Source organism: Anoplophora glabripennis, unplaced genomic scaffold, assembly GCF_000390285.2.
Source record: "Anoplophora glabripennis isolate ALB-LARVAE unplaced genomic scaffold, Agla_2.0 scaffold193, whole genome shotgun sequence".
Classification (NCBI taxonomy): domain Eukaryota; kingdom Metazoa; phylum Arthropoda; class Insecta; order Coleoptera; family Cerambycidae; genus Anoplophora; species Anoplophora glabripennis.
This window is the reverse complement of record NW_019416490.1, coordinates 824,922-849,234: the sequence shown is the minus strand read 5'-3', so window position 1 is coordinate 849,234 and position 24,313 is coordinate 824,922. Positions and strand designations below refer to the sequence as shown.

The window sequence follows — 24,313 nt, the reverse complement described above, 5'->3', positions numbered from 1 at the left end:
TTAACAAAAATAGGTTTTATTTGATATAATCTTTTCTACAAAGCATCCTTAAAATAAATATAAAAAATAAAGTTTTATATGTCTTTCTCAGCTAAAATATAAAACAGGTAGGTAAGTAATCAAGGTAGTTCCAAAATTTAAATTTGCTCAGCTTCTTCTGCAGTTTCAGGTAGCTTGATGCCAAAAGTTTCAGGTAAGTACAAGGCCAGTAATCCAGCCAATATGGCTACTCCCCCAAAAAGAAGCATTGGTAGAGGAGCATAGTGAAGTCCCTAAAAAAGAGCCAACATTAAATTGTGCAATATAAACCACAGAAATATAAAAATATTAATCCAAAAGTACGCCGTTTTTGAGACGCCTTCACAGTTTTTGAAAAAATAATGATGAAAATTTAGTTTTTTGTCGTGGAACATCCTGAACATAAATATAATATAATATCTATACCAGTAAAGGAACGAAGGGCGCCAAAAGGGCTCCAAGTCTGGCCACCGTGGAAGCTGTTCCAACTCCCCCGCTTCTGATTACCGTGGGCAGAAGTTCCGCGGTGTATACATAAACTACCCCAAAAGAGGAGGTTACACCTAATTTTCCTAGCAGGAACAGGGTGATAACAGCCCAGCTGCCGCTCGAGGAGTTTGCTATGAAAATCGTTAAAGTACATGTTACTCCGCAAATTAGAAGAGATCCAACAAGAGATATCCTCCTGCCTAGTTTTTGGATGCAAACCCAAGCTGCTGTGTAGCCAGGAATTTCTATGAGACTGACCAGTGCAAAGTTTAGGTACTTATTTCCACCTAGACTTGTAGAATTAATCGAAAGTCCGTAGTAGATAAATGCATTAACGGCCCAAATGAAGTACATTATGAGGAATCTTAGTATTAGCTTTCTTGAGGTTAACATTCGCTTTATTACTGGAAGAATTTTGTCTTTTTCTTTGAGATCAGGTTCTCCTTTAACCTAAAACAAAATATTTAAAAGCGAACTAATGAAGTTATCGTATTTTTTTACCGTTAAAGGCGCTTCTTCTTTGAAAGAATCAACGAGGTTGTCCGATAGGACGACATTGTTAAATTTGGCAACTTTAAAGACAATTTTTTTGGCCTTATCATTTTTTTCATTGGCTAGAAGCCATCTTACAGATTCAGGAACTATCCTAGGGAGAAATAAATAAGTATAATGGATTCGCTTTCGCTATATTTAATAGGATTTACCAATAATATCCTGCGAATAATACTGCCGGTACTGATACAATTAGTTGCAAGTGCACCCAGTCTTTTGTGTACCAAGCTATAGGAGATACGATGGCTTCCCCTAAAGCGTAAAAATAATTAAGTACGATGCCTGTCACTTCTCTTTTTCTCTTGCCAACCATTTCAACGCCTGAAAGAGGTATACACATGTTATTTATTCAAATTGACTATGTGGATTAGATCTAAAAAATTATTATAGAACAAAGATATCAGAAGTGGGATAATTCTTACCTATTATAAAAGCTAATGGATATACTCCTGCGGTTCCTAAGGCATTAATAAATATTAAAGAAACAAAAGTGATGTATTCAGGAGACACTACTTGCACAGCTCCCGAAATGCTCATCAGCAATGTGCAAATAACAAAAATACTCTTCCTGCCGTACCTAAAAATCATTTTATTCATAGATGTACAGTGTGATTTAACATTACTCTGATATAATTTTGTACTTAACAATTGACGGTCTAGTGGAAAAAGATAATAAAAATGCGCGATAAATATTATCTAACTTTACTTACCAATCAGCTAGTATACCAAATACACAAGATCCAACAATAATTCCAGCAAAATGGGAAGTACCAACTAGAGAAAGTTTCCACTGGTTTTCCACACAGGTTATATTCCACTACAAAAAAGATGTTTAGTAAGAAATAAGTAGGTTCAACTTACAAATAAAATATTTTATTTCAATAGTAGTTTAAGTTTGTCACCAATTGTAGTAGTAGTAGTAAAAGGGGCGGCCTCAGCCTGGCAATTAGGCTACAAGTGGGCCCTTTTTGCCTACCCTGCCGTCCCATTATTTAACCACTCTCTGCCTCTGACCCTCCTTGAACCTACCCGACGCCCTGATGAACGCCAGGATTTTGGTCCATGGAAGGTCTTTCGCCTCAACCCCTTGCATCTCTTCAGCACTAAAGACTTTATGTCTTATTCTCCCAAAGGCTGCACACTGTCCCAGAAGGTGGACAGGGGTATCCTCCCCTTCACAACATTTCGGGCATAGAGGGTCCTCCTCAATTCCTATTAAGCTTAAATGCCTCCTAAGTCTGTAGTGGCCTGTCAGAACTCCCACCATTTGGTTTAGGGCTTTTCGACTGAGGCTCAGCAGCCATCTCGTCGTGGATTTGCTAGGTCCATGTATAAAACTATGGGCCTGTCTACATCCTCTATTTCTCCTCCAATTCTGACCTAAAGTTTGATAGGCCCATTTATTCAGGGCCCCATTAATGCTGCCTCGTGTGATACCTACGATTGGTTCAGGTCCCCTGGACCCGAGACGAGCTAATTGATCCGCCCTCTCGTTACCAGGGATACCCATATGGCCTGGGACTCGAACCAACTTTACTTCTTTTCGTCTGGCCAATGACTCTAGAGCGTCTCCACATTCCTGGACAAGGGCAGACCTAGTCCTCGGGGAGCTAATCGCTCTGAGCGCGGCCTGACTGTCGGAGCAGATAACAATCTTCTCTTTACCAATTGTAAGTGTTACTAAAGATACACTACTCACTAGATTTATAAAATATATAAAAATACCTAAAGATACCTGATATAATGACATGTAAGTTTCATAAAGTCTTAAGATTTCATCCAGAGAACTATAATTACGTATCACAAATATTTGATAAATTGTTAAATAAAGACACGTATCATTAACAGGTCATGACTTTTGTTGTGTTAAAGAAGTAATAAAAAATATTATTTATTTGAAAATTTTACCTAGATACTAAAAATACATCTGGATATCCGGAAAATATCTTGATTTGTAACATAAGACAAGACATCCCTCTAATAATGTCTTGAGGATAACCCTTATCATACCTCTGCCATAATATGTAACATCCTGACGATAGCGTATAGTCCACATCGCATGCTCGTGGGACATCAGGATATCCGGAGGATATCCTGATTTGTAATATACGATATCTTTGAGACGTCCTATAGCCAAAACTGTATATCCTTGGGACATACGAGTATATCTCACCAGGTGTGTGTCCAGTACATAATTTTTGGTTTTAATCCCCATGTTTTGAATCATGAGTAAATTTCTGATGTTCTGTCTATAGTAGTTACTGAATGCAAGTCAGTTTTGAGTCTAAAATTGCTCCAAGATATTTTACTTCTTCTGATAGTTGTAATTGTCTACCTCTAAGGTTCTAATTCTTGAAGCTTTCTTCATTTCGTAAACTGTAAAATTATCTATCTGAATTTTGACAGTTTTCAGTCGTCGTGCATTTATCATTTTGGTGTATATTATTTCCCCGAGTTTTGTAACCCACTCCATTCAATTCCCGTACTACCTTGTCCATGATCAGGTTTTTTACTGAATGTGCTGTAGATTGTTTTTTGCAGGTGAACATTCTTCTTGCAAGCGGGCAGGGACGAGATGTACATCCCCCCCTTCCACTCAAAACTAATGCAACAGCATTGTCAGTAACGTTAGCATTATTACATGTTGTGTGTTTAAATTTTAATTTGATATACGTCATGTGACACCAATATTAGTACCCTCAATTGTGCCAATAATAAATTCAATATCTGTATATAGCCATATTTATTTATTTTTATTTATTTGTTTGTTTATATTTGTTCTGTAACTGGATTTTAATCTGTTCGCCAGTAAACATTATTACCTTTATCATTGGATGTAAATAGCGTAGCTTAATTATAAAACCAGTGATATATAACCAGTATAGTATATAGATGATCCATTTTTTTGTTGCAATTGGAAGGTGTTCGCTAAGTGTTCTGATTTTCAGACTTTTCAAAATCACCATGTCCTCGTAGGTACCTGTTTTTTGTTACCCGTTGTGCATTCGAATGTTTATCCAATACGTCGAATTAAATTGAGCCATGTCTTTTTTATCTTTTCATTTAAATGCAGTAGATCACGTACCTTCGTTTCCCTTCACACGTTTTTGTGTAATCAATATTAGCAACAGGCACGGAAAACAAAAAGCAACGCCAAGATACTAAACTGAATTTGCCGAGCTGCTTGAGATGCAGCTATTTAGCGGCATTCGAAGCCAACCCGATCGAACTTCGACTTCGCCGTTCAGGCTCACAAGTGAGAAATTGAGCTGATAGTGTCTCACAATCAGTGGTATTGATCCGATGATTACTGCTGTTTTAGTACAGTTTAGTCCTGTGTAGGGTATTGGTTATAGGATGATACTATTAATTAATTCATTTACCATACTGAATATAGATAAAAATATGAATTTAGTTGTATGTTTCTGATATATTTCTGATATAGTTTCGGAAAGTCTGCAGTGCTAATGGAGGAATCGTCCCTGCAGTTTATCCACCTGCCAGTTCATCAACAAACTCTTGATGCAAGGATGATTGACCTTAGGAAAATATTGTAAAATGCTCCATGAATGTTCAGAAAGGACTGCTTTTATAGATATATCGGTATTTAACGATAACAGTTTTTATACTAATAATTACAAACTTACATCGTTCACGATCGTTCTCTCGTTATTGTCAAATATCCACTCTGAACATTTCTCTATGGTTTTTGTGAACATCTCCGGCGAACAAGTGGTATTTATGGCTGACTGATTTAAAGAAAATCTGTCGCAAGTGTCAGCTTTAACGCCAATGACTTGGTCCGAATTTTTTTCGGCAGGTATTGCCCATTTCAACCATGGCGTGTCGTATGACGTGTCGAGCGGATCTTCACATTCAGGAATGAAACATCTGCAAAAAAAAATCTAGAATTTTAACGTAAAATACGAATATATCATAAACTAATAAATGTGTGCATCATAAATGATTTTATGATTTGTACAAAATTGTTCATACTTATTGTAAATAATTATTAATAATAATTAATTATTGTAAAGCTATGTTATGACTACTATTCGTCATTTATGGAACGAAAATATCTTCAAATTGTGATCATACCTGTAGTCAGGGACCCCAGCTGTAAATACATAGCTCAGACTGTTAGCAGCAGCGAAGAGAACCGGGAGGCATACCAGAATGTAGGTGTATATTTGGAATTTTCCCAATTCCCCTAGTTCTTCAAGCATATCATCGAAATCTAGCATGCGTTGGCGATCCATCTTAGGCTTCCGCTGTAACAATTATTGGTTCCGCTGTTACATTATTAATAAAAATCGCGATACTGTTATTGAAATCATCAAAAGTATCGAATTTATAAATCCGAGGATTGAGAGTATTAAGGCAACATTGAAAAGAGATCTGGATTTTTTGATAAAGTCTATCAACATTTAGCGTCAGTAAATATTGCTAATCCCATAGAACAAAATAAATACAACTGTAAAATTATGCTAATTATTAATCAGCTTTAGGACAAAATCCTTTAAGAATATGAAATATATATGTTATTACTTATAATGTTGGTGTACCTACATCAGATAATAATCAAAAGAAAATGTGAATTAGTCTAAGCTTACTAACTCAAATACTTTTTATAATGGATATTAAAGATACTGCAACACGGAAAAATTACTTGGTCAGATTTTTCAAGAATCTGAAAAGCAAAAGAGTTCAGTTTGTCTATTTTTTTGTAATAATTGGAGTATATGTAGATTAAAAGATATAGATTATTGAAGAATTACAGATTCAATCATTGTATTGATGATAAAACACGCATTCATATCTGAGGTATCTTTTATAAAATTGTTAATTACCTTATCACTTCGCAAAATGTAGAATTTTACACGTAAACGACTGATTCCAACTTTTAATTAACGCGTTTTAATTTTTAAACATTCGCACATTTACACCACTTAGAGATAAACTGATGGAAAATCAGTTTGCAACTGTGGTTTGAAAAATATCATAATTACTAGTTTATTACGCTTGCAGGCAAGTTCTGATAATATTGTGGCTAACTAGTGCCACTATATTAATATGAGCAGTACAAAAGTAGATATTTTATCGCCGTTTTATAGTCGTATGAATAGCAACAATGGTAGATATTCTAACCCGAAGTTCTTGGAAAAACGATGATTGGGGAAAAATGTGCTGAACTGCAGTTTGGAAATTCCGAAATTCCCATTGCAAATTTGCTAAGTTAATTAGGAATTACTGTATTTAAAGATACAAGTATAAGCTTTGGAGGCATAAAAAAACTCCATGTATATTCTTTCTAGTTCCGGGGATGAATCTGTACTTTTAAATATGATATCACATTTTGCGTGTTTCTAAATAGGCTTTACCGTAATTTAAATCATTTGGGATTTCGTGTATGAGAATTATTTAGAGAACGGTAAAACCAAGGCTGAAATAAAATAGTAACTGTAATTAGCAGTGGCGGCCCGTGGGTTTGAATACAGGGGGGGGGGGGGCGCATTTTGAAGAGGAAAAATTTTAAGGAATTTGAAGGTCATTGTGTTTTGCAAGTACCCCAAAATGAATACTGTCAGTGTGTACAGTAGCTACTTAGATACAATGCGAGAAATAAAATTCCAACGAGTGGGGGCTGAAGTGGATAATCGATCAACCAACCCAGTTAGGATATAATTATGTAGATTACTGTAATAGTTCATTCTGTATAGTTTTTGAAGTGCCTTTAAAAACATGGGCATCGCTAAGATGTTTATCTAAAACGGGATCAATTTTTGCACTATAGTCTATCAGTTCTAAAAATACCCATTTGTTTACCGAGTCACTTATTTTATTATGTCCACGAAGAGGAAGGTTACATGTACCACATAGTTTTAAGATATTTATAATTTTTGAAAAAAGCAATCGATTTTTCTTAACTGTTTCGTTATGACTATTTACTATTTATTTGTTCTGCATAAGCACTATTTAAACAAGAAGCAATATTTACTCTTCCTAAAAGTAAAAAACTCACCAACTTATTTTTGTGTTTAGGAGAATTTTCATGTTTCTTAATTTTAATTTCTAAATGTTTCAAGTCAGAAACTCCAGTTTTCGTCCAGTTTTCTTCGCCTCCTCCAAACAATAAACATACAAAACAAAAAAATCTATTTGTTTGGGCACAACCACAGGGTCTTATCATAAATGTTTTTATCAAATTTGCGAAAGCCGGCCCACTTTTGCACTCTTTCTGCACCTGAACTAAAGTCAACACTGGCGTTGAACGTCCGTTATTTTTCAATTCGACTTTTTCCTCTAAACTTAAATTACTAATAACAAGTTTTTTACTTTCACAAACCCTCATTTTAAACTTAAACTTATAAAATATGATGTCTTAAAAAGCGCCAAAGTAAAAACAAAACAACGTATAACCACGCTTCGGTGATACGGCTCATGGAGTCCGAAAACAACGTCCGCGAGCCTATCGTCGCCTATCCCCTCCACGTGCCAATTTGTCCAATCATATGTAAAAATATGCTTGCACGATGGACTCAGATTTCACGGTCCGCGATGGAGTGGGGATTGCGCGAGCGGTCAAACATAACTCTTTGATACGATCATAAATGACACATGGCATTAATCTGAGCTACGTTCACGGAGTACATGCACTTTATGCAACCAACCTAACATCCAAGAGATATTGAATGCATGCTATTTAGATTTCTTATTGATTTAAATTTTAAGTATCAGATTTAATAGAATATATATCTGGTAATCCAAACAACAGTATTTCATTTTCGTTTGGAAATTATATAATTAAAATAAAACTAGAATATTTAAAAAGTATTCTTCTAAGATATTGAAAATTGTATATTTTTGATGTTTTGGTTTTCAAGGCGTAAAGCAAAAACAACGCAGCTACAAACTTTTAAAATATGGTCGGTAAAGGTAGCCGCACACTGCAGGTTTTTGTAGATAGATAGACCGAATAATACATTTATATAGTTACGTTTTTTTTTTAATTTACACATGACGAAAGGCTACATTCCCAATATCCTACGAAATTAAAGGTGGAAAAATTAATCGTGTATTTTTCTTGTCTTTTGTTAAAATTAAAATTATTTAAACAAAGTTAATTAGACACTGCGTGACTGCAGTGAAAGGATTTAGATATTAGCAGAAAGCAAGGTTATAATTATTTATACCGTTTGGCTTGAAACGGAGTTAAATTTGCATCATGACTTTTTTTAAATAATTATTTAATGACAAGTAAATTATCAATGGCACGCTATTTGTTCGATTAAACAAAATGAGTCGTTTGTGGCAGATGATTCATCTTGATGTATGTATAGGCAATACAGAACTGTGAATATATAGCGGATATGTTTAATGTTGAAATTAAAATATGCGGTGTCCCATAATTATCTAGTCAAACTTCATCACTAGCTCTACATTCAAAAATGATATACAAAATAAAACTTCAAGAATCTTAACTGTGTGTCTCTGAGGAGGATTTTATTCAGTGCTTCCGAAACTTGCAGGGATAGTAAATGACGTCTTAGAGATCTACTGAATATTTTAATCTTAACAAGAATGACAACCTCTTTGATTTGATTTTAAAATAGATGAGAACAAGATGGGGTGGGGGTAAAAACTGCCGCAACTTTTTTGTGGGTTGTTTTTACCAAGTGTTAAATATGAAATTTAAAAATGTTATCATTTTCATAACGGAACTTAGTTAGAAAGTATTTTAATGCCTATATTTATCTATTTTTTAAATCTGACGAAGTTTAGTAAGTTACTTATTGGATATTTTACAGAAACACCGCATTGTATAAAAATTACTATGGTCATTAATGCTATAGAAATAATGTCTTGGAATAAGTGTCTTTAAATTCGAACAATGACAAAAATTTTATATACAAGTTGAATATTTATAACACTTTTCCTTTAAGGCATATACAGATATGAAGTTGTTAAATTAATAATTTTAATCTATTGTCCATTAATCAAAAATATTTTATAACAGAATGGTTCTAAGTTCCTTGACAGATTAGTTTTGTATTTCTCAAGGATTTTATCCTTTCTAGCTATGTTGCATATAGAATCGTTTACAGGAATTTCAAGAAAAAAAAGTGAAACACACCACGCGAAGTATGCAATCGTGACATAATCAACTGCTTTTTAAGTCGAGCTTTATGCCTTCCTCTTTCGCAAAACCTGATTGAAGTCCAGGAAGAACTCTTAACGGAGTACCTTGATGTATTTTTCATTGTATATAATTATTTATACAATTGTTCTAACTATATATCCACAGTCTTGTATATCTACTAGTTTATACCAATGCGAGTGCTCATCAAGTTAACATGTTCAAAAGAACTGTGATTTTCTTCTGTCTCTCGTTTTGTGTTATAGTGACAGCCAATAGGAATAGATACTGCCAGCTGCCTTGCGATTTGTTCGTAGAGCCTGTCTCACACACGGTCTGTGATAGGGATTCTGAGGTACGCCAATAATATTATCATTAATCATATAATTACCATGAAAAAAAATTACCTAACAGTCATTAATCACATTAAATAAAAAAAATTGAAGAGTATCTATTATTTTCATGATAAAAATTCGACATTGAGAGAGAAAAAATGAGGAAGTAATTACGAAGAAATTTTTTAAACCGCCAATTCTGCAAACAGCTTTAAATGTTAATGATAATAATATTTTAACCGACAATAGAAAAAAGTGGGCAAGGCAAAGATAAAGGGGACTTTTTGTATTTGTTTTATAAAAGAAGAATTTCCTGTTTTTATATTGATCTTAAATAGAATTTTAAAATACCTACAAATGGACATACTTTATGTTGAAGCTCTATATAAATTTAAATTATATTACCTATTCTTTTTGTTTAAAAATGATACTGATGATGGTTAAAGGTCTAAAAACTGATTGACTCCAAGCATAATTAAAAAAAGTAAATAAAAGTTTTAAAGCGTATAAAATATAAATTATATATATAAATATATAAAGCAATATTTTTATTTAAACATACCTACAATTCCTACATATTTCATTAGCATTTTTTTAAATTAAAAATCGTGTTCATTTTAGATGTCTGTTGTCGCATTACAACTTAATTTTGAAGTTGATTTTTTTCTTTATCAAGCGTAATTATATTTACAGTGAGGTTATTATAAACAGTCTCCTGATATTCTCAGAACAGTAATATCAAACAAGGATGCCTTCCTCTTTATTATTTCTCTTTTTTTGTCGAAAATGGAAAATAAGAGAGATACCTACCTATACATACTTTTTTTAAAGGGAGATAATAGAAATTATATTTTTTGTGGCCCTTCGAAATCTTTCGAAATATCTTATTCAATTTTCTGGACACCAATTTAGGTATTATTATTCAAATCTCGAATGTTAGTTTCAGGATATAACTATGAAACTAAGTATTATCATTTCAACCTCGTTTTTTAAATTTTTATCCCATTTTAAAAAATAATAGATCAATTAATGTTATGAAAATTTTCAAATGCACTAAACCTGATTTACTGAAAACGGTATAATTTATCAACATTAAATAAGGGTGCCTTTATCAATGTTTTTAGAAAGAAAGAAAAAATAAATGACAATTTCTCTTAAAATTAACCCTTATGTAAAAAGTTTTAAAAATCTCGAAAGGCAGTTTTTAAAAAGTTTATACAGGGTGTAAATAATTAACTGTAAAATAAAATTAAGGTGATCCTACGTAAAGAGCAGTCTTTTTTTTAGAAAAAAATCGAATTCTCTTTAGGGATCTATGGTCCTTCAAACAGGCAGAGAGAAAAATTTGGAATTATTCAATTTTCGTGGCTGGAAACATATATAGGTAGGTAATGAATTTTCGAAACCGAGAGAGATGCAATAACCAAATTTGGATCGGATATAGCTAATAAAATGCAAAGCATAGCCTTACCGTTAAAAATACTGCCACCGCCGTTCTGGGTGGTGCAAGTTCAAAATATTTGGAATTTTTCAATTTTCGTGGCTTAAAACATACATAGGTTTTGAATTTCCGAAACCCAGAGAGTTGCACTAATCAAATTTGGACAGGACATAGCTGATACAATGCGAAACATCGCGTTACAGTTAGAAATATTGTCACCCCCGGTCTTGGTGGTGTAAATTCGAAATATTTGGAACTATTCGATTTTCGTTGCTGACAACTTATATAGGCATTGAATTTTGGAAACCGAGAGAGATGCACTAACCAAATTTAGACAGGACATAGTTAATACAATGCGAAACATAGCCTTAGGTACTGTTAAAAATGTCACCGTCGTTCTTGGTTTTGAAAATTCGAAATATTTGGAATGATTAAATTTTCGTTGCTGAAAACATACATACATCAGTATTGAATTCTCGAAACTGAGAGAGATGCACTGACAAAATTTGGACAGGATAAGTTAATACAATGCGAAATATCGCCTTACTCTTAAAGTTACAAAAATGAAATTGCATACAGTTTTTCTATCGAAAAGGCATTTACTGGATAATCTTTATCTTTTCTTTTGATTAAATAATAATTAATAATAAGTAATTTCCCGGTTAAATTATTTTCTATTGGTAGTATGGTCATTTATGTAGATTTATTTTATATAACTTTATTTGAAACAACTTTGATCTCTTCTATTTTTTCGTAATTGTAGTAATTTTTTTACCATAAAAATAAATGTTATACAGGGTGTCTCGTTCATGTTTCAAAAAAACTTGTGTGCAAGTTCCTCATGGGAAAATAATGGGGGTAGTTTATGTAAAGTTTTTTTCTTAGACACCCTGTTTTCGATATACAGTGTGTTGAAGTTGTTTCTAAATGGTTTTCCTTAATTACCTTTAAATCGGCTAAAGATAAAAATGTCAAAACTTGTACATTAGTAAACATGAACTGTGCGTTAAGAATAATGTGCAAACGGTTTCTTTATGCATAGTTGCATAGAAGGAAATGGGAGACAATTTCAGTATCTACTGTAGTATTTCGAGTTTGCACATTTATTTAATTGCGCAGCAATTATTCTGTATGTCCCCGAGTCTGTTTCCTAATATTTTTCTGCTTTTATCACTTTTTTTAAGCATTCATGTTCATCAAGAATTCAGTCCATTCAACAATTGTTTATTTTAGTAATGGTAGTGTAGTAGTTTACAAAATCTAAAATTAGTTAATAATAGATAATTAATTACCATAATCTGTTTATTTTGATTTACTTTTTTAAATGTTAGTTTACAACAAACTGAAATTTAAAATAAATTTAATTTTTTTTTTTTAGTTAATAAAATGTTTTATAATTATTTAACTGTTTCATGTGATACGTAAAAAATTAAAATTATAGTCTTAAATGCAAATACTGTTGGTAGCTAAATGTCTTCAGTTCACTCAATGGTAAGGTCCTCATTCAATTTAATATTTTGTTAATGTACTTGTGTAGCTTTATGTGAGCAAAAAAAAATTCAACTTCATTTTTCTCGAAAATGGTACATGTTACCGAATTTCGACAAGTATACCTTTTTTTTTTTGTAGTATGCTTTAGAGTTTACAGAACCGTTTAGAAATGTAATAAATTTTTACTTTTAACATATTTTTTTTTCGATTGTTCCCCTCCAGTTACCTGTATCGACGACACTGCTTTTCACCGTTTGTAGGAAAATGAGGCACACAAGTTTTTTTAAACATGACACCCTGTATATATGTACATACCGATCGGATACGGATATTAAAATGAAAATTTTGTAGTAATCGGTTCTCGGATAGATAATAGTTCTTCATAATCTCTAAAGGGTTATAAATCTACAGGGAACGGAAGGAGATATTTTGTTTTAAAAGAAAGGAACGTCTCTTAGAACCTTAATTACACATTAATTCTCTCGCACTTATTTATTTACACTCTAGCTTAAAGGTGTCTTATTTTTTGTATACTAATCGTTCTGAAAATATTACAAGATAATTTAATACCGTCTTATATACGAGTAGTTAGGTAATTTATTATTATATATCAACTACATTGAAAAGATAATTTAACAAGAATTTATGATTTTTTTTTTATTTAAGAATTTTGTGAAGTATAATTTAATCAACTGTTAGTTACCTACCATATGATTTTTTTTTTCAGAAATGTGGTCCATCTCCCACTTGTGGTCCAGATTTTAAAGTCGTGAATTTAACCAACGATGACCGTCAGTACATTCTGGACATTCATAATTATTTGAGAAATAAGGTGGCACTGGGCTTCGAAAAGAGAGGTGGCCAACCTAGAGCTTCAAATATGAACGTCATGGTATGACAAGAGTATCATTTATTTCACTGGTTATTTTCAAACAATAAAATTACTGTCGAAAAAAGTAGACCACTTACAAAACGTGTGATTAAATGATTGTGACTTAACTAATCACTCAATCGTAGAAGAAGAATACTTAGTTTTGCTTACCATTTGTAATTAAATTTATGATTAAAATATTAAGTTAAACAATATATTTCACACACCTAACAGTTTTTTGTACAGAAATTCTCATCCCATTATCGAATCGTTGTATAAGGTCGGCCTGTTGTGATATTAATAACACTCACATGCACAAAACTGTGAACTCACCTTTTTGAAGGCCATTACCAGCAAACGTGAAGATGGAATTAACGGAATGGCGTGTTTATTACGTGTTTCATTGGCATATTATATAATTTATTTACTGCTCTCCGTTATAGGAAAATTATTATCCGTAATAGCAAACAAAACAAGCAAACAAAATTGGGAGGGTTGTGAGATCAAGCGCTGCCGATGAAGTAGATCTCCAATATTGATTTATAAATAGGTTCGTACATACATATGTTCGTATAGAACATTTTGTATGTATCTACTTAATTTAGGACAAGATGAGACAGGTGACATCAAATGATATTTGTTATTTTAAAAATTATAACTAATATCAGTTTGAAAGTTTCAAGTCTGGTATATGAAAAGAAATTAGTTGCCGGTGATTATAATTCTACTGAACATCACAATCAAAATGTTTGTCTTTTTAAATTGTAAAAATATGGCAAGGCAAGGAATTGACCAAGTTTTTACCCTATTTTTAAATTTTAAAAATTGTGCGGTAAGGATCTATACGAACAGAATATTTCAAATGAAAATTTATATCTTTTATGTAGTACTTAAAATATACAATTTCTGAAACTGTACTTAAATAGAATGTTAAGAAAAATTAATTATTAATTTGCCCCAAGTTGTTTTTTATTAAATGTTTCAAGATAATTTAATATTATTTTTTAATTTGTCCGGAAATTCCTAGTCTATGACAGATGAAATATTTGTAATATAGTTTTGTTCTATATTTCAATTGATTAGATTGGTTATTGAATTGATTATATCCACTATTTTATCAAGAAAATTTTGAAGAAAATACAACTTGGTTAATTTAGCTCGTTAATATAACTAAATATTTTATAAATGGAATACTTCAGATAAATATTAATTATAATTTCATTATCTGTTTAATTTGTAACACTTTCATTTTTAGATTACAAACATTCATTAACATTTATGACCTAAAGGATATCGCAGTTTTAATATTTAATGTGTGTAACTGCGGGCGCAAATGGAACAAAAAATAATAGTACTTTTGCTCTTACAAACTTATTTCGAAGTCTCAATTGTTTTCGAGGTGCTCTCCAAAAAATGCTATTTAACTTATATGTAAACTGAATTGTATTTGAACTAAATTTAACGTACGATACATTGGGCCAAGTTCCCAAAACTTATTTTAATATTAAGACCCTCGCTCAATCAGTGGCGGAGATACTGGGTGATACCTCATTAAGGATGTTGGAATTTCGATGGTGCTGAATATTTTGTAAAGTCGATAAGTTTATTTGATTCCTAATTGTATCACAAAGAAAATATATCTCTTCCATTTTATTCGAAAACGAAATCAATTTTGTGATATTATTTCAGTCTAAAATAAATTTACTATATAGGCAACTCTAAAACTATTTGTTAAAAAATAACATCTACAGGATTTTTTCATGCAGATACAATTTTAAATACAATATAACTATTAAAAATAAAAAAAGACATCGACATAGGTGACCTTAAATGGTTATGTTGTATTTAAAATTTCACTTATAAAAAAAATCCTATAAATTTTTTTGTAAAATTATGTTTAACCTATGTTTAGTTTATATTAAAAAAAATATAACAAAAAAATGATTTGTTTTTCGAATAAAATATCTTTTTTTGAAATGTAATTGGGAATCAAATGAACCAATAGAAATTACAAAATATTCGGTGGCGTCGAAATTTGACGTTCTTAACGACGGTGTCGACTGGTTGTGCAAGGGTCTCGATATTACAATATTTTATAGAAACTTGACCTGAATAACATACGTCATATTTAATTCAAATGCATCCATTATTTTTGGGAAATATTTAGAGTAAATGAATTATTTTGGGGACATTTAGCACCTCGCATTAGCTTTGATTGTTTTGTCCGCTCCTGAGGCCTGACGCCTGACAAACTAAAACCGGGACTGGGACACCCGTAAATGAGTAATCTTTTTTTTAGAGTTATAACCAGGAATTAGAATTCATCGCACAATGTTGGGCAAATACTTGCAATGGGAAGCCTTTGATTCACGACATTTGCAGAAGAACAGGTAAAATTCAATATCATTTTTTTATCCTTGATATTTGGAACAAAATAAAGATAGTTCTTAAGTGGAAATATGTAGATATCATTTTTAGAGTTTAAAGAGAAGCAACATTTTTTATACATTAATTAATATTAATGTTTATATCTAATATAAATTGATGTTTGGTTTTGATTGGATTGAAAATTTAAAAAATACTGTAACTAGTATCTTCGTTGGTTTTTCCCAGATGAGATAAGATCTCATTTACGAAAATTACTTGATAGTGTAGTACCTACTTCATTGAAGCATCTAAGATATTATTTTATATCATGTCATGATTATAATTGTTACAACTATGATGCAGTAATATTATTCCCCTAAGTCCTTATAATAAAAAGTATATTTTTGTTTGGTATTTTTAAAGCAATAAATAAAAATAATAATAGGCCGTTCCTACCCAGTCATTTCGTCTACAAAATAAAGCGTATATAAGTTAAACAAATTTAAAATTATTAAAAGATAATTTTTTATAAATTGTTTAATAAAAAAGATTTTAATAGCCTGGAGCAAAAATAATCAAGGATATTTTTTCATCATTATACTCCGATAATTCTTTTGACCTTTCGAGATGATGAACCATGTCATCTTCTGTATATAGGATAATCCGCACAGACCTGATTCTTAAACATATATCTATTCAAAAAAATAGTACTCACGAATCACTTGATACTGTATCACATATTAGTTACAATTATCACTGTCATTATCCGAAGGTAATTTGCGCGATACTAGATAATGGTAACATCTACATAAAAATTCGTTCCACCAAAGCAGAAGCTATTTTTTAACTGATATTTAACTAAGCTGTTAAGCATAATGCAAACATACATTTTTAATAGTAAATTGATATAAATATTTACTTTGTTGATATCATTGTCTCGAAGTGGGTTATATCATCCTGTTAATCATAATTAAATTGACTAATTGTTTAAATTACAACTGGGTTTGCATGTACATGAGTATTAGTAGTTTATAGACTCATTCTCTTCATTACACTTGGTGCATTAACGATTTTTTAGCGCCACCTTTACATAGAATATAAACCAAATTTACTAACACAAAATGCTTTCCCTTCCAATTCGAACTTTAATGTTCTCCCGCTAGATGACGCTTGTTGTTTCGATAGAGGAAATAACAAATAACCTATTTCAAAATAATCCCTGGAAGTTTATTTCCTTGTCTGATGCTTTAATAATTTAAATGATATTATTGCTTCTAGTAAAATATGGACACGTAGGTCAAAATTTGGGATTCACGAACAGTTCTATTCCGAAAATCGACATAGTAAGGGCCATCAAGGAGTTAACTTTACTTTGGTATGATGAGGTTAGCCTGTTCAACAGTTCCTGGATAAGCGATACCAAAGAAAGGTAAATATACTCGGCAAAAGTTCAAAAATATACGAGCACCATTAAGAAATAAACTTAGCGAATTAGTAGAATAATTACTACAATAACTTAACCTGAGACACGTGTTATAAATAGAAATAACCTATACGTACATAAATATCAAACAAGCATAACTTATGGCTGACTATACTTGTGCATAGCGATACTGAACAATCATTTATGTCTTCCGCATAAAGTACACTGGGGATTTTAATAATTCGTTTGTATTAGCTCTAGACAAATAAAAAGTAGTATGATTTTCCACATCACTGCGGAGAACCAAGGAACTTAATTCTTAAGCAAATTTAGACAATCAGTTATGAAGTAAATGAGACGAAGATTTTACCAATTCACATGATCTGTGAGAGATGAAATGCTTAGAAATTAAATATACAGGACGTTATGAAAATCCTATCCCGGACACAACCGTATGGTAGTAGATTTTATTGCAGTGCCCTGAGGATGTTACAACACATAGAGTAACAAAACGTCGACAAGTACAAATTTGTGTTTCCTTTGAAATGTGGCCTTAATACCCACCATTCACTAGAAATATAATAAGTTACTACTCTTCATATGGCATCATTATAACCAGTTTTCTCTGTACTATATTTCATTATTGCTCAGATCATTCTACAAGTTGAGATAGTTTTGAAATATTATCAATTTTAACATTTCGTAACGAAGCAAATATCATTGGTAAAGATTAGGAATAGTAAAGGGCGCAAACTAGATCCTTGTGGGGCACATGAACTTCCAGTATACCCTTGAGAATTAGGTACATCCATTAAACGCAACAAAGTAGGTTCTATTCTTAATATATTCACTAAAGCAAGGCTAACACCAAGCCTTTCCAGTTTTTTTAACAGCATACAGTAGTCTAAACATTTCAAAATTTTCGCTATATTTGTGTAAGTTATATCTACCCGACCATGATGGTTCAAAATATTTGAAAGATGTTGTGTAAAAACTATATGCATCAAGGTGGTTCAAAGTAGAAGTTTTATAGATGCATACGGTTATATAGACACATTTCAGGAAAATATTAATTGTACTGATTTTAAAATTGGAATATCGATTAAAAAATGAAAATAAAAGGTATCTAAGTAATACAAGATAATTGATTTGTATTGTCAATGTTTATTTTTGTTTATTTTTCTATTTAAATAACTTATTTAATATTCAAGTTCGATTAGTTAGTTATTTGGCACACCCACTAAGTAGATGAAGATTGGACCAGTCAAAGAAGAGTTTCAATATGCGCCACTAGAGGGCACTTTACCTAGATCTCATTTGTTTTGTTCATAACTTTTTTCTCTTGCTAGACATCACACAAATTTAAACATCAGAAAAGAGAAACAATATTAAAAAAGTTATGTACTCTTTATTCAAGCCGATAAATGTAACCGGTTAGCAGGAAATCGCTATTAAAGTGTTATTAAACATCAAATTTTTAATAATTCTTTCTGCAATTAATCAAGTTGCCCTGTATATTTATAACTTTTTACTAGTTTTAAAATTATTCTGTATCTGATGTTAAATATATTGATCCGTTTAGAAATATGTAGATACCTAATGGGGGTGGACTTTTGTAAATGATAAATGATAATTATTATTAATAGTTGCTTATTATATTTAGATAGACCTATTTTAAGTGAGGTATTTTCCTCTTGAGAAAAGGATTGACCTACAAGAGCGAGTAGTGGGTAGAGAGTCATAATTTCCTCGAGCAGATAATATACTTCGACAAGTTTCTCTTCAACCGAGAAGTGTGTGGGACAGAAAATGAAAATAACCTAGAAAGTTCTCGTCGAAAGGAGAGTCTCAAAATAAGATGTCACAATAATATAAACATGGATATAAATATCTTTTGAAATGTTTTTTACATTCAGTTCGTACAATATTTTTATATATCGTAAAAATCAAGAGCCGACAAACATATACAGGATGGTCCATGAGGAACTGATCAAAATAAGTTTTAGTGCAAAAGCGGTTATTCTGATTTACCAAAATTTAATTCCAGGCGTCCGGTTCTAAAATTAAAAAATTATATTAGCAATTTTTTCTTCTAAAAATTGATAATTTTAATTTAGCATCTCTAGAAGCCCTTCTGTACCAAATTCTAATAAAATACATTTAAAAGTTATTAAGATTGAATAAAATCTCATGAAACATTACACCAATCGCCAAACGGTGAATCAAATAAAAGGAAATAAAATTACTGTTCCAAATAAAATTACTGGTCACGTGACTTGTAATCATTTATTAAGGCTGTATACAGGGTGTTTCTGAAACAAGTGCGTTCCTTGAAAGGGGTGACAAAGGGCACGAAAATGAGCAACTTTTATTAAGCAACTGATGTTCCGTTTTCAAGAAAATTAATTAAGAAAATTAACAATAATTTTGGGTCGACCCTGTGCATCTTGTGCACGTGTACGGCCGGAATGCTTCGGATTCGCTACATGCGTGAAGCCTTTCTCTAATTGGCTAGCGTTCCAAGTGACTTCTACAATAAAGCAAATCTGATGGTAGGCCAGTATGTCTTTGTGTTCTTTAGTTGTGCATTGCAGTATTACTTGGCCGGCGTATAAAATGGTTTCTGATCAAGAACTAGCAAATATAGTGTTAATGTACGTAGAATGTTAGAACAATTTAAATGAGACTTGTCGCTTGTATGCGGTCCGTTACCGTAACAGACGACAACCTAACAATAGAATAGTGCTTTTCTCAGTCTGTGCTTACATTTTTCAGGGAAGAGCAGGTGGGACACTACACCCAGCTGGCGTGGGCAGAGAGCGCGGAAATAGGATGCGCCGCCACCTTTTACACCACCGTGGAGGCGACGGCCAAGAGGAAGTGGCACCATCTCGTCTTCGTGTGCAATTACGGCCCCGGCGGCAATTACATCGGCCGGCCGCTGTACAAAGTAGGCAAGCCGTGCTCGCGGTGCCCGAGGGGCCTCAAACAAAACAGAAAATACAAGGGCCTGTGCGGCACAATAAGGAGCCTGAATGAAACGGAAAGTTTCGGGAGCGACGTTTTTTATGATGATGAAGAGCCGGCCGGGGAAGATGAATAGCCGCCATCAAAAAGTCCGGGAAAAGCAGCCCGGATAGCATTAGTTTAAGTCCTTTGTTTATGCTTTTAAGTTAATTCGGTGGGAGTTTAGCAAATTTTATTTGGTTGAGTTATGCCCCGTGTTCAAAATAGCGCGGCCCATGTCAAACTTCGCCACGCCATAACCATTTATGTATTGTTATACGGATACAAAGTGTTTCCCAGTAAAAACATTTAGTCCGGTCAAGTTAGTCCAAAAAATAAGAGTGAAGGTACATAAATTTACAATAAGCTGAAAGTGAGTAAAATTGTTTAAAACATAATTAAAAATAACATATTAAAATTCCTTATCGTTCTGGTACTCGGAAAAAAATTTACTCGAGGTCAAAGGACAAAAAAGGATTTTTTCGCGATTTTCAGCTAAATGGTAAGTTTTATCATAAAATTACTTCTGACAAAAATTGAAGATCATAAAATTATCTATAAAAAATATATCAATACTTATTTCCTAAGAGCCGCCGTTTCTGAGATATAACGATTCAAAAAGTTGTAGAAGTTGTAATCGTCATAAGATGCATAAGTAGGTACGCCACGTATATACATCTCTGAAGCTGTAATATAAGCAAAAATTTTTTTCCATCGGTGATTGTAACTTACACTTAAAATATAAAATATACATAAGTATAACAATGAGAATATCAGGTAAAATGAAACCCAACCCCTTAATTTATACGCCAGTGTAACCTTGAGACAACATCTGTCTCCCTGTTCAATTGTGTGCGTGGCTAGGATCGTATACCTGCTTTATGTTAGAAGAAGAAGAAGATCAAGAAGAAGAGCAAGGAGAAGTATTTGAAGGTTATGAATCAGACGAATAAATTCCTCTACTTTTTTAAATTTCCATCGCTTTTATCATTTCCAACCCTTGCTAATATCTGTTATTATGCAATAGTTTCAAACTAAACAGAATCACAACAGACCTGTGTAATAGGCCTACTGGGGAAACCACATTAAAAAAAACGCGCTAAGTACACTATAGTAGGATCGTATACGATGCAAAGTAGAGCAAAAAATTGTCGGCCTTTTATCAAAGAAAAATCGTGTCATCATTTTTAGGAGGCGTAAGATAAATCATTTCAAATTTAAAATGAAATTCAATGTAAAATCTGAAATACCGCTGCATACGCACTGTGTTCTGGTAGTAGCTGTAGTAGCCCAGGTGCATCGAGTGTACGAACTGGTCGGTTATACGTCAAATACTAACCTGGCGAGCTTTGCCGTCAATTAGAGAGCGCTTCCAAAAAACAAGTAAACAATAGTGGCGCGTACAGAGGTAAAATGTAGTACATATGTGGAATTTAGGAAACAAATTGGATTTATAATAAATTACATTTGAAATAAATAGTTTATGAGAATAAAGGAATTTTTGTAGCAACAAGGGTGCCAGACCTGAACTGATCCCCTCGTCCCTTCATAATGTATAAAGAAATTATTCAATTTGTAAAACCCTTAAAGGCGTACTTCATTGGTTCCCTTGACAGGCAATGATTTATTACTTTGCATCGAATATGATCGTGTGTGTTGACGATTACAACTTTTACAACTTTTTGAATCGTTATATCTCAGAAACAGTGGCTCTTAGGAAAAAAGTATTGATACATTTTTTATAGACAATTTTATGATCTACAATTTTTGTCAGAAGTAATTTTATGATAAAACTTACCGTTTAGCTGAAAATCGCGAAAAACTCAATTTTTTGACCTTTGACGTCGAGTAAATTTTTTTCCAAGTACCGGAACGATGAGGAATTTTAATATGTTATCTTTAATTATGTTTTGAACAACTTTATTCACTTTCAGCTTGTTGTAAATTTATATATCTTTGAATGTCTATATTGACCGGACTAATTACCAGCGAATTGTGTATGTTCTGTCAAACTAATACGGTATACAACTGCAAAATAATTATATTTAGGATTGTCTTTTGGAAATACAATAAAATATATAACTAGTATGTTTTTTAATTTAACCGGAAATTGTAATTAAACTAGATTTTTTAGCAGACTATTGTTGTTGTCGTCAAATTCTGGATGGATTCGATCGGATTTCAAGGTACCTCATCATCAGAAACTACTAAAGGGACATGAAAAAAAATATATAAAAAATTTGTTTATTTTATACAATTTGTGTCACACCAACAAATTGTATAAAACATATAAATAACACAGGCCCACAAAAAAAATGGTCGCTCAGCATAAATTCAAGGGCAAAAAGGACAACTCAATTCTATTGAAAAATCTCAAACGTGTAGTGTTTTTTAAGAATAGACAAACCTGAATTAACTATTGCCAACCTACGCATGCCGTAAACCTTGAAAAGTGTTTTAACCCTTCGTAAGGGTAATACCAAGTTTTTACCACTTCTATGGTCTTAAGTTTAAGACACTTGTCACTGCGATTACAAAAAATCTAAACACCACACCAAGAATTACAATTTACACTTTATAATGTTCGCAATTTTGAAGTTATGATCAAATAAAAACTTTTCATAGCTTTACATGTCATCAACAAACATTAGGACTATAAGTGGGCCCAAGTTAGAACCCTGGGTCAAGCCACCTACAACTGTGATGCGAATCATTTATATTCTATATAATTTATTCTATTTAATAATAAAGACGCAATTAGTTTAATTAAATTTTCATTTAATCCAAAATGCAACGATTTGTTTATTAAAACATGAGATCTATTATTAACAGCTTCGAAAACTTACAGTGTAAACTTACAAAAAAATCAATAATCATAACGTTAGAATGTGAGCATTCAGCTGCTAGGTCACTAGGCACCAAGGGAATAGGTTTGATACTTATCGGAAATACAAATATTCGGGAAGTTTTTACTTTATAACAAGAAATCAAAAATTACATTCATATTTACAGTTAAACAAACAAATATCAATAAGAAATTAATTGCGCTACATTTATAAAAAAATTATTTAGCATAAAGGAAATGAGATTAAATTGAAGAAATTGGATTGAAAATGTAAAAAAATAATGAAAACTCTTGTTTGTTGACTAAGGGCCATTTTCACAATATCTGGTCACTTGAAGATGACTGGAAACTGCAAGTTATCCAGTAAATTTCCGTTTCACAATATCGGTTTTGGCATTAACTTTTGGTTAACCTCCCAATTTGTTAACTATAACTTAAGGTATGGGTTAACTACCGGTTGTTTAGAAACCTAACCTGTAAAGTTTTATCTAAATCCGTGGATCTTATTGAGTTGGGATTCAGAATTTAGTTTGTAGAAATTTGATTACGAAAAAAATACATATAGCAGCAAAGAGAAATTAATAAATGAATTAATGCCTAGAGTACTTCGGAGAAGACCAAATTATTTTGAAATTATGATTCACGCGACTTTTTTGTGAGATTTAGATTAATACCCAGAACAGCTGAAATATTGTTGGAGGAACTTGACGAAGCAATCAGTCATCCAACAGATAGGTAAGTATCCAAATTACCTTATGTAATAAGTACTTAATTGTTTTTTTTTTCCTGCAAGTCAACAGTTCTTGCATGTTGACTTTAAATTTTGCAAACGTCTACTATGGAGCCATAGTCTCGTTACGTCCACAATATATTCAAATACCAGAAGAGGGAGAAATTGCTTTAGTCCGGCAAACATTTTTTATTATTCTTCAATACATTTCCAAATTTTTTCCTGATCTTTCCATGTACGTACATCACTTTTTTTTACACTCAATAATATTTTTATATTTTTCTATTAAATATATCGACAAATTCTCTTCGTCTTGTGTGAAGTTTACTGCTCTTTTATTATCCATTGCAATTGCGATTTTTGGTTTATCTTTATCTCTTCTAAACGAAAATGTGAGGTTATTTGAGTTCCATAGAACACTGATTATTAAAGAATAAGGGTCACGTGACGAGTTCTCAGCACTACCAATTGTAGAAAAACATACACACTTTCGGTTAACTTAACCCTGAATGTGAAATCTTTTATGAAATGATATGTTTGGATTAACTTTAAGGTAATAGTTACCTTTACTTTTACTTTTACCGCATATTATGAAAATGGCCCTAAGA

At 32.1% G+C, this 24,313-nt stretch overlaps 2 protein-coding genes across 4 annotated transcripts; one reads left to right on the top strand and one right to left on the bottom strand.

Moving 5' to 3' along the window:
- LOC108907329 (organic cation transporter protein) lies at positions 1-16,513 on the bottom strand. Of its 3 annotated transcripts, none has more exons than XM_018710972.2 (9): positions 16,417-16,513; positions 5,158-5,330; positions 4,707-4,950; positions 1,770-1,876; positions 1,482-1,636; positions 1,212-1,380; positions 1,009-1,153; positions 445-957; positions 1-272 (listed from the first exon to the last, which is right to left on the bottom strand). In XM_018710972.2, the coding sequence occupies exons 2-9, from the start codon at positions 5,316-5,318 to the stop codon at positions 138-140; spliced, it is 1,629 nt and encodes a 542-aa protein (XP_018566488.1). In that variant the 5' UTR covers positions 5,319-5,330; positions 16,417-16,513; the 3' UTR covers positions 1-137. The 3 variants fall into 3 exon arrangements, with proteins under 3 accessions (XP_018566488.1, XP_018566486.1, XP_018566487.1); XM_018710970.2 differs by lacking the exon at positions 16,417-16,513 and adding an exon at positions 13,171-13,189; XM_018710971.2 differs by lacking the exon at positions 16,417-16,513 and adding an exon at positions 5,910-6,080.
- On the top strand, positions 9,357-20,530 carry LOC108907330 (venom allergen 5-like). Its single transcript, XM_018710973.2, has 5 exons — positions 9,357-9,551; positions 13,191-13,355; positions 15,634-15,724; positions 16,980-17,130; positions 19,900-20,530. The coding sequence occupies exons 1-5, from the start codon at positions 9,414-9,416 to the stop codon at positions 20,225-20,227; spliced, it is 873 nt and encodes a 290-aa protein (XP_018566489.1). The 5' UTR covers positions 9,357-9,413; the 3' UTR covers positions 20,228-20,530.
- Positions 20,531-24,313: the final 3,783 nt, after the last annotated feature.

Excerpts from the sequence above, each read along its gene's own strand:
- LOC108907329 (XM_018710970.2), bottom strand. Across the intron at positions 1,154-1,211 it reads TTATTCGCAGGATATTATTG|GATAGTTCCTGAATCTGTAA; the intron begins GTAAATCCTATT and ends ATTTCTCCCTAG. Across the intron at positions 273-444 it reads CGCCCTTCGTTCCTTTACTG|GGACTTCACTATGCTCCTCT; the intron begins GTATAGATATTA and ends GCTCTTTTTTAG.
- LOC108907330 (XM_018710973.2), top strand. The coding sequence starts at position 9,414 with ATGTTCAAAAGAACTGTGATTTTCTTCTGTCTCTCGTTTTGTGTTATA. Across the intron at positions 13,356-15,633 it reads CTTCAAATATGAACGTCATG|AGTTATAACCAGGAATTAGA; the intron begins GTATGACAAGAG and ends TCTTTTTTTTAG. Across the intron at positions 15,725-16,979 it reads CGACATTTGCAGAAGAACAG|TAAAATATGGACACGTAGGT; the intron begins GTAAAATTCAAT and ends TATTGCTTCTAG.